Raw genomic sequence first — 10,828 nt, 5'->3', positions numbered from 1 at the left:
ATGCTCCTAGCATTAGTATATAGGCACTTGAGCCCTGCGACAGGTGCCTTTGCTGCCCCCCCGCTCCGAGTCCCAAGGGGCCCCTTATTTCTTACCTTCTCATTTCTTACCTGTGCTGTAGTGCTGGCCGCCCCACGTCTTGCAGGTTCCCAATGTTCTCTTTCTTCAGGCTGGGCTGTCCTTGTGGGTGCCGCATGGTTTGGTGGTCCACAGCTTCCCCCCCCCCATCTTCCCTTCCCCCCGGCGAGCCTAGTTTAAAGCCCACCGGAGGAGATCCGCCAACCTAGAAGAAAACACATGCTTACCTTTGGGGGACAGGTGAAGCCCATCCCAACTGAGCATGTCCCTCGTCGTGATGTGTGGGTCGTTGTCCAGGAACGCCCTGGTCATCTAGTTCTTATTCGGAGCAGGATCATCTGTCACTAAACCATTTCATCCAAGTGCTTGTCTGAGTTTGTGCAGTGGCTTCATGGATGTGTTTGGTGCAGGCATCTCATAGCAAAGGCACAGTATAGAAGTAACCATGAAGATACCTGTGAAAGAAACACAGGGGAGGGTGGAGAAGAGGAGTTGAGGCTAATGTCATAAGCCCATTAGTTTTTGCCACTTTGGGTTTCCACTGTAGTAGTGCATTTAGTTTAACAAAGACAGCTTCCACTGAGGTTCACAGGATCATAGGAATGTAGGGCTAGAAGGGAGCTCATGAGATCATCTATTCCAGGCCCATGTTCTAGGCAGGATCATCCGTGACTAGTCAAGTTGCTATTTTCCACCATCTGACAGAAAATCTATATACATTATTTCTGTTACCATTACCTGTTTTACTTGGGCTTTGGCTGTGAATATATTTTAAGGTTGTAAAGAGCTGATGATGGAAATAAAGTTGAAAGCATGTAGTGACAGGAAAGCAATGTCTAATTAATGGGAAACCTGTGATTATTCTGTAGAGCAATGAACAGGAACAGGCTTGGGGAAACATTTGAGTTCTTGATATAATTGTGTTATGCTGCTTCCTAATAAGAAGCTTCACAGGGAGATGACCATTGTTCCACAACTGTTTTATGGCCCTCTGAGCTGTAATATTGTCCTTGAAATCATGCATCCCTCTCTGCCACAGATTTGGTTCAGAATTGTGGCTGACTCTACAGTAACTTCTGTAACACATCATTCAAGCCTGTGTGAGTTCAGCTCACTGGAGGTGATAAGGGTGTTGATGTTTCATTTGCAACTGAATAAGCTTCATCTTGCTGACATTCCTTGAATAATGGTAACTATCATGTACAAGGTCTACATAGAATATGTGGAGACTGTCTTCACAGATCCTGTTCTCTGCTTATACTGGCTTTGGAGTTTGCCTTCCCATAGTATTATTCAGCATCACATAGTTGCTTTAAAAGCAAACTGGGAAAACTTCTCTCTAACTGCTGAGATACTGGAGTGCTAGTGAGAGGTGCTTTACATCTTTCACTGTGAATAAGATGAGAGGCCAAAAGGGTACCTTCTGAATAGCAGCTCAGCCCTGTCTCTCCAGGCATAATAGGAGTGTGCACAGTGCTTATGGTTCATTGTTTCCTTTTGGATTGTATTATTTATTTGAAATTAAAAAGGTCAAGGATTCTGTAACACTCTGCCATTTACAAGGCAGAGGGAAAATAATTTGAATAGCAGTGCCTGGAATGAAATCGTTAGAGGTGAAGTGGTGAATCACAATAACAGACCTTTAGCTGAGCCCATCTGGAGCAGACAGATGGAACTTGAAAGCAACTTCTGTTGTGAGCATAAGTTGTGTTCACAATGGCTGGGTCTTTACTGACCATCGTAAAGCTTCCCACTGTTGTACTATCACTGCTGCAGCTCTAACAGTAGTGGGTGATCCGGTCCAGTGACATTGCTGTTGGCCACCATCATCTTCATTGCTGAGACAAGAGATCCTTGATTGGTTTGGTGTTAACACTGCAGCTGCCAATTGGCCCTGCTGCCCAGCTGAACCAATGACAGTGTAGGAATAAAATAACGATATATAACATAGATGAGATACCAATTCCCTGTGCTTGCCTCAAGGCCTCTTTTGCTAAGGGTATCCTGGGGTTTACTTGGAAGAATGAAACTTTCAAATGCTGATTGATAAACATCCAAATGTTGTTTGTTGTGTTTTTCAGTGGCAGCATGGAACCAGCATTTCACAGAGGAGATCTCTTGTTTTTAACCAACCGAATTGAAGATCCCATCAGGGTGGGAGAAATTGTCGTCTTTAGGATAGAAGGAAGGGAAATTCCAATAGTTCATCGAGTATTGAAAATTCATGAAAAGTATGTCTAAAACCCAGGTGGCTGTATTACAGATATCTGCACCATATTGCCTTGGGCTTTGCTTATCCCACAAGATGGTATGGTCTCAGAAGGGAAACCCCCAGGGGAAATCCAGTACTGCAGGAAGCCACGGTAAAGGTGCTTACCAAGTGTTCTGGCAGGGTGTCAGGGAGCTGGAAGGGACCTTTGCCCAGATCACTTTCCACCAGGTCCAGACAACTTGAAATAAAAATCACTGACAGATCGTTACCACCGGCTGGGGAGTCATCTCAGGTGTCCTGACAAACCATGCAGAGTTGTGCTACCCATAATACCTCCCACAACATTCGTGCAGTGTTAATTTTCTGTCCCAAACTGCAGAGTAATATAGCTGTGCTTTTACACTGCTGCTTTGTTCTTCCCCAGGTGTGATTTGTATAAGAGTGGCAAGGGAAATTACTCCTATATATATTGAGTGAAAAGGTCCTTAAGGGTGAAAGGCACTTTGTGTGTTTAGTGTGTTAATTTAAAGTTTTATTTTTTCCTTTATATTACCATTTTCCCCCCATTTTCTGAGACAGGGTAAAATCTGCCTTACAAATGCCTGATTAACTTTATGTATAACTTGTACTTAAAACCTTTAGCCAAAAGCAAGTTTTGCATTTTGTTTTGAAGGGAGTGAGGCTCTTGGTGATTCTGCTTAGTTTGTAGACAGAGAGCCAGCACTGAGGAACAGTTGCCAAGAAAACTACTCATGGGGCTCCTTCTTCCATTGTTCCAGTAAAAAATGACTGGAGCTGTGCCTGGGGGCAAGGCTGTTCTTTGGGGAACTTGGGCCAGTGCTATAAAGGGAATTGAGTGAGAACTAAATTACTGAGTCTTTGTTCCATGAGCCACAACAGAATGATGCACAGGGATGTTGAGCTCCTACTAACTGAGTAGGTGCCTGAGTTGCTGAGTAGGTGACTACTGAATTCTCAATTAACTGGAGCTTTACCAGGACTGATAGGTTCATTCCTCCATAAGAGAGTATAGAAATCTCATGTTCAGGATTACTGTGGCCCAGTTAGCTTGCTAGAATATGGAAACATTTTCACCATAAGCTATCCCCACAATACTTCTAGTACCCATAGCATTGTGTGTACTTAGAAGTTGCATAGTTTAGAATCACCCCCTGTGCCCAAAGCCATGAATTATCTTAATAGCTGGAGAGTTGATTCCTTCAGTGGAGAGTGATTTTTGCAGGTATGATGAGTTATGTGCAGTGCTTCCTTCCTTGCCAGTATGACCTCTATCTTGTTCAATGTTGGTTTCAGGCAACTAGATTTCATAGACATTAGGGCTGGAAGGGACCTCGTGAGATCATTGGGTCCAGCCCCCTGCCCCAGGGGCAGAAAGTCAGCTGGAGTCGGACCAGATATTCTGTGTGTCTAGCTTTTAGCTCTCATGTCCATATGTACTAAGTTAATAAAAGGCATCTCTGTTGCTCTTATTAATTTAATACAGCAACCTTACACTACAAGAAATTAATTCTAGCCCAGAATTTAGTAGCTTTTCAGAGTAAAGTTTCACTCTAACCCTCTGAATTTAAAAACAAGATTGGGGTAGATGGGAGTTTTGAGGATTCTTATATATCATGTATGACGTTTTAAGACTTGGCTCATCTGCAAAACTCCCCTGTGTAAAATGCTGTTTTAATATTTTATCTTTTTGTTACTGTGTCCTGATGTCTGAGCTGGATTTTTGCACTTCCTGTTAAGTTACTAGAAAAGGAAAATCCTGTAAGATTATCCTCTCAGCTGGTGCAGGTATCAACTTAAAAGCCTAGGCTGAGGGATGGATTCTATACTAACCCTTCGTTTTTTCACTCTCAGTCTTCTCAAACTTGCTATGCTTGGCTTTATCCCAAGACTAAACATTTTTAAAGACTAAGGGGAGCCTTGTGTTGTTTGAGGGTGAATTGGTTCTAACTCAGACCCTGGGTTTTATGGAATCCCAGCCTTTCTCCAGAAGTATGGGTTTCATTTAAAGTTAACATTTAATCCTTTGGCGGTAGTTAACCCTGAAAAACATGATCCCTTTGAACCAGAGCAGACCTGCTGAACCAGTGAAGACTTTGTTTCTTCCTTTGTCACTAGCAAATTGCTAGTATTTTATCCTAGAATCTTAAAGAGTTTCTCCGATATTTATTGCTTGCCATTCCTCCCGAGGTACCAAAACTCCCAGCTATTCCCTATCCAACAGTGAAGTTGTCTAGTGTCTTCCCTTCCAATTTCCTTTCTGGTTCAGTATCAAATTGTAGTCTACTGGAGTCAGAATGTGCAGTTCTATTTGGAAAAGAACAGTGTAATCGCTTCTGTGGGTTCCCTAGTGACCTCTCTGACTCTAGAACAATTTTTTTTCAGTGAAAATACTTTCTACCTGCCTGTCCTTCAGAGTCATCTGGGCTTGGAGAGCCCACATAGGTTCATTCTTCATCACCAGGAATAAAGTCTTCAACTGGAATTTAGTTAGCAATTCCAGTGATGCGGAGCCAGAACAGAATCTATTTCCCTGCCTGCGTGCCATGGGATGACTCAGCTTTTGACCCTCTTAATCAGTTGCCTGGATTAGTACCTATTAAAAGGTTCAGGTTTGTTGAGATGCTACTCTCACATAATCACTTTTCAGAGTAGAACTACATTGTACGCTGCTTTTGATGTCTTCCCCTGTTACTGAGTTCCAGCTGCAAGTTTGCTGAGGTAGGTTTTCTATATTCTCATCTATTCCAATGGCGCACGTACTTAGGACACTTAAAAATAACTAAACCCTCAAGAAGCTCATTGCCAGCTCCAGCGTTGCTGGTACTGCTCTCATCTTGGGTTCTTCTTCATGCCTATAAATTGAATGGTCTTGGGTTCAAGTGTGGTGGAGATGATGCAGGCTCTGAAGGTCCTCCTTGTGCTTTTTCTGAAGGTAGTTGATTAAACTCATTGCTCCTGTGGGTAAACCCTACAGTCTGAGAAACTTGTGAAATATTGAACCAAAGCACAAGAGCTACTTTCATTCCATGGGTGACAGGAGCAGGCTGAACCCCAGTTGGTGGTATTGTCTGTGGGCTACTACTTGGAAATATGCATCACTAGAAGTGTGAAAGATGCATGTGACAATTGAGACAGAAAGGGTAGAAGCAAAGGGAATAAGAAGTGCTCCTGCTATGAGTAATATGTTCTACCAGTTGCTGCCAAAAATACATCCACATGTTGGATTTGGCTGGGGCCAGGAGCTTGTTCTGGTCTTCATTATGGGAGGAGAGCGGGTCATCTCCATTGACTGGACTTTCCAGTCAGTGTGACTGCTCATGTCTGCTTTAACCATTCCAATGTTAGTCTTTGCTTGGTTAGAACATCTTGTAGTACGAGTTTTGTGATTCATGTCCTTCTTTCCTTGCCAGGCAAAGTGGAGACATCAAGTTTTTGACAAAAGGAGACAACAATGCTGTTGATGACAGAGGACTGTACAAACAAGGGCAACATTGGTTGGAGAAAAAAGATGTTGTTGGGAGAGCAAGAGGGTGAGTGAAGTCATCTAACAGAGGCAAATGTGGACTGTTTCAGTTCCAGTCTATGATTGTATGGGGACTTTAATAGAAATAGTATTTCAGGAGGTTCTGTGGGAATCTTTATAACAAAGGCAGGTCACTTCTTAGCTTGGCTTGACTGAAGAGAGCTTGCATTTCAAGGTCTCCCTGGTATAGGGGAATGAGCTTTCCACAAGATCATACAGAGTCTGCTTAAAGTTGGTCTGCCATGGGTTTGTACTCTTCCACTGCTTTGCAAAGCATAATGAAGGGTGGACAAGGTTTTTTACATTAGAAACTCAGGTCTTGCCTGCCTGGAAAGGCTCCAGTGACTTGAGAAATAGTGAAATTATGGCACAAGTGCAAAGTCATTGGAAGTGCAGAAGTTGAGAAGCAAAGGGATTTTTCATTGGGATGCTTAGAACAGCACCTTTTTAACTCTACTGCTTAATGAACATTTAATTAAAGAAAAGTAGGATTGGAAGGGACCTCAGGAGGTTATCTAGTTCAGTGGTTCTCAATCAGGGTGCCACAAGACCCCCTCAGGGATTTTGTGATGTGGATGGTGCCTCTTGTACAGGGCTGCAGCATGCACATGTGCTCCTCCTGCATTAGGATTGTCCAATAATCTTAAAGCAGTTATGAGAATTGGTGCAGGATGCAGCTCTTCCCAGTTTGCCACCCACCACGCTTCTCCTGGAAACAGAGGCATGTGGGACAGTTCCACCTATCCTGTGTGCTGATGGTTTTGGGAGACACTGTGTAGGGTCAGACTGGGTAGAGCTGCAGCACACGCCAGCTCTCCTTCCTGCTTTAGGGTTATCAGAGAATCCTAATGCAGGAGGAGGGCATGCATGTGCCACAGCCTTTCCTGGTCTGGCTGTGGGCCCAGGTGTGTGGGGCAGTTTTACTGTTGACTAGTACCTCGTTGAGAACCACTGAGGTAAGCTGAGTACAACAGTGGTTCTGAACTGGGGATACTGCCACATTCAGAAGTTGTGGAGGGTTGCCCTGACTGAAAAGATTGAGAACCAGTAGTTTAACTTAACCCCTTGCTCAAAGTAGGATTGTCTGCATCTAAAGCAAGCCAGGCAAGTACTTTGTCTAACCTGCACTTACTCTCCGAAGATGGAGATTCTGCAGCCTCTCTGCACAACTTGTTCCCATGTTTAACCACCCAAGATGTCCTTCCTTCCAAGATTCAGAAATTTTTATTGTGCTCTGTACCTTAATTGAAGGTATTGAGTCCCACAAAGATCATGGCAAAACTAGGGAATAGCGAACTCAGCGCTCTCAGTAATGACCACAGAAAGCACTTTTTAGTTCACCCTATGGAATCAAGTAGATGCACAAGCTTGTAAGGAAAAAATCTCAGGGAGGTGACCAGTAAAGTAGTAGCACTTGACTGAAAATCATCCAAAAGACAGATTGTCTTTTGACTGGCTATACAGACATTGTTGAAGATCAGATTAAATGTTTTAGTACTGGGGACTTGGGCACAATGACCTGATCTGAAAATTGCTAGCTCTGCAACTCAAATCTGTTCATGTGACTTTGGTGCTTCAGCTTGTCAGGTCTATATGATGGAGTAATACTTCCCATTTCCTAGTGTTTATAGTGTCTTCATCAGAAACATAAGTGCTAAATTTGCCCTGAATGTACTGTTTGCTGCCTGGCAGACTGGAAGCTAGCATTCTTAGAACCTGCCTTATTTGTACTAATATTGAAAGGACAATTTCTAATTTTCAAGCTATTCAAGGACCCTCTTATATTCTGGCCTCTGATTTCCCTGCACCTGCAACCTGGAGATGACCTAAGCATGCCTTTTGTTTTATAAAGCATCTAGTCAATTTGGATGTTTTCCACTGAATTGCTTTACTAGTACACATGGTAATCTTCAGGCCTGTACATTGTAGAGTGAACTCAGTTGGGAAGTGAGGTTGAAAAGTCAATTTTGCAGGCATACCCAAACAAGCAAAGGTTGCCTCTGCTTCTGCTTTAAAATCTAAGTGGAATCCAGATATCCTGAGATTTCATAGCAGTGCTTTCCTTTATAGCTGGAACTCATTCTTTGTTGCAAGAAGAGTGCTAACTGTCACTTGCCATCACAAACTTGTTTGTTTCAGGTAGAACTAATTTGATGGGCACCACACCAATGTTTTGTTTTGAACTGTTTCTTCTAGGAACTGTATTATCCAGGAACACATGTACATAGTTATGTACGTGATAAGCAATGAAGTGACAGCTTATAGATGACATTATTTGGTTGCATCTGTCCTGCTGACATGAGTTTTGACTAATCTGAATGGATGGACAAAATAGGAATAGTGGCAAAGTACTGTGCTTGATGGGGACTAGTTTTCAATTTGGTTCTACAACACCACCTAAAGCAGTGATTCTCTTCAACACCCTGGTGTGCCTGCAGATCCTTTCAAGGATGCAGTGGGATGCCACACAATGTTAGCACTGTTAAGTGGGCAAACATGGTTCACAACATAAACCCAGAGATTTCAATTAGGTATCCATAGTGTTAAAAACATTCTGACCTGGTGTGGTCTTTCTGAGTTTTTTGCAACAGAAAAACTGCTTTATTATTTTTCCATAGTTGAAAAAACAAGCGAAAACTAGGAGCTAGTATTTTCCAAGGGGTGCCTCGAGTCTAAGGACGGGTGCCTTGAACCTAAAAAGGTTGAGAGTCGCTGTTTTAAAGTAAGGATTTATGTACATTACAAGTGGGCAGCTTCATGAAGGTCCAGGCTTCATATATAGCAACATTCAGAAAATCAAACCTGTTACGGTACATATGGGATGGAGTTAAGAATTAAATGCGTTAAGGTGTTTTCACTTTATGATCAGTGGTTTGTTTGTCCTGGATTACTGGCCCATCTATGCAGTAGATCTCAGATGCTTACAATGCAGACATAAAGGTTGGAAACCTGGAAAAGCCCATATTGTGAATTGAGATTGGGAAGAGTTATCCCAGAGGAGCGAGTATGGGTCATGATGAGACCATTAGGGGAAGTTGCAAAGTTGCACCTCATTTATTGTATCTTCATGCTTTCTGGATACAGGAGCATGGAGATATGTTGAATGAATTGAAAGACAGCAAACCTGGCACTGAAATGCCTAGTAAAACACAGTACCTAATTAACCTGTGACATTTACTGCCCCGAGATGTCAGTGAGGTGGAAAGCTCATAGGATTAAAAAAGATTTGTCCTGGTGCTAGGTGTAAAGGACTCCAGAGGAGTCCTTTGGGAATGAGATGGGAGAAGGTAGGGCTGTGCGAAACAGCTATGTTTCGATTCTGTTTTGGATTTGGCTGTTTCAGAGAGACAGTGATTTGTTTTGGTGTTTTGGATCGCTGTTCCGTTTCGATTTGTCTGAATCTGTTTCGGAGTTTCAACGCTGTTTTGGTTATTTGGCCGTAGGCTACAATAGGGAATCACTAAAATGCCTATAACTTTGTTATTTCTTGCCTGATGTAGATGAAAATTGCAGGGACGGTAGCCCCTTCTGAGGGCATGAAGCCTGCCAAGTTTCAAGGAGATAGGTGCAGGGGTTTCTGTGACACTGCACCTCAAACTGTGTTCAAAGCAAAACTTGTATCACTTGCCTGCAGCAGCAGCTGCCTGCTGTCATCCCGTGCGCAGATCTGGGGGCCTGCACCCCCTGGGGAGACTGCAGGGCTGTGCCAGACTCCTTCTGGGGGGTGCAGGCCCCCGGATCTGCATGCAGGATGACAGCAGGCTGCCATCCCTCCCCCAGAGCACTGGATTGGAAGGGACCTCAGGGACAGATCACAGACGCTGGCCAGCTACAGATGTCAGTATCAGAGCAGTCCTTCCCCCTCCCTCTCCTTACTTTCTGTTTCTCTGCAAGCCCAGCTCTGAAACTTTAAAATGTTTTGGATGGTTTTGTTTCGGAGATGTTTCAGAGCCTTCTGTTTCATTTTGGATTCAGTGTTTCGGGTGCCAAAACAGGCTGAAATACCTCCGAAATGAAACGGCTGCCAAAATTTTGTGTAGCCCTAGAAAGCAGCATATTTCAGAGCTTTGCCCAGTCTGCCCAATGAGGAGTAGAAGTAAATCTCCTTTAGAACATCTTATCTAGTTATCACTGCCTGCTGCAGGGTTTCTTGCTCCATCTGCCAAAGCAGCTGGGGCTGGCCACTCGGACACAATAAGGGGGTTGATGGAGGACTCCTAGATGCTTGTTATGTATGTCCAGGGGCAAAACTTAGCCTAAAAATTGTCTTCAGTGAGCAAATTCTTTTCTTCCTTAGATTTGTGCCCTACATTGGAATTGTGACAATCTTAATGAACGACTACCCCAAATTTAAGGTACGTCTGCCCTTTCATTACTCTCCTTGCTAAAAATGGTCTTGTTGGTTTGAGCTCACCTGTATTTAGTGTCTGTTCTGTGTACATTTGTTACTGTTCCTGCAGAATCTGAATGCACATTCTGACTCTCTTCTGCTTGTTTCTTTTGCAGTATGCAGTTCTCTTTTTACTGGGTTTATTTGTGCTGGTCCATCGAGAATAGCCCTGTTGCACTGAAGTTCCTAGCGAAGATGCCATGCCTTTTTGTAACCAAGCATTTTGAGTATATAACGATTTGGTGTGTGTGCGTGGATGTTTGGGGTGGGGAGAAAACGTACATTTCAATGCTTCTTATCATTTCGGGGGGTGGGGGGGTTGTTTTAGGGGGGGGTTTTCTGTGTAAGGAAGAATGTTAATCACAGTATTTCCAGTGGTTTGTCACATTTTAGCCTTTTTGTACATTGTTTTTATATTAAAAATCTAAGCCAAAGTGGTCAGTGCTTGTATTTTGAAGCTGAGCTTCGTTTCTGAAGTGCCTACACAAACTTGCTCTCAAAAGTCAAGGCTGTTACTCTGGTGAGTGCAACCTCTTCTGTTCTGTAATCTGGTATATAGCTGGTAACCTGTTGAAGTAGGAGTCCTCTGTCTCTCCCGTCCCTC

At 43.3% G+C, this 10,828-nt stretch overlaps 1 protein-coding gene across 2 annotated transcripts; it reads left to right on the top strand.

Moving 5' to 3' along the window:
- The first annotated feature begins 341 nt into the window (after nucleotides 1-341).
- On the top strand, nucleotides 342-10,828 carry SEC11A (SEC11 homolog A, signal peptidase complex subunit). Of its 2 annotated transcripts, XM_025199897.1 has the most exons (5): nucleotides 342-1,267; nucleotides 2,160-2,309; nucleotides 5,722-5,841; nucleotides 10,132-10,189; nucleotides 10,341-10,827. In XM_025199897.1, the coding sequence occupies exons 2-5, from the start codon at nucleotides 2,167-2,169 to the stop codon at nucleotides 10,389-10,391; spliced, it is 372 nt and encodes a 123-aa protein (XP_025055682.1). In that variant the 5' UTR covers nucleotides 342-1,267; nucleotides 2,160-2,166; the 3' UTR covers nucleotides 10,392-10,827. The 2 variants fall into 2 exon arrangements, with proteins under 2 accessions (XP_025055682.1, XP_025055681.1); XM_025199896.1 differs by lacking the exon at nucleotides 342-1,267 and having other exon boundaries at nucleotides 2,122-2,309; nucleotides 10,341-10,828.

Source organism: Alligator sinensis, unplaced genomic scaffold (assembly GCF_000455745.1).
Source record: "Alligator sinensis unplaced genomic scaffold, ASM45574v1 scaffold1097_1, whole genome shotgun sequence".
Classification (NCBI taxonomy): Eukaryota; Metazoa; Chordata; order Crocodylia; family Alligatoridae; genus Alligator; species Alligator sinensis.
The sequence above is the reverse complement of the archived record's forward strand: the minus strand, read 5'-3'. Positions and strand labels throughout refer to the sequence as shown.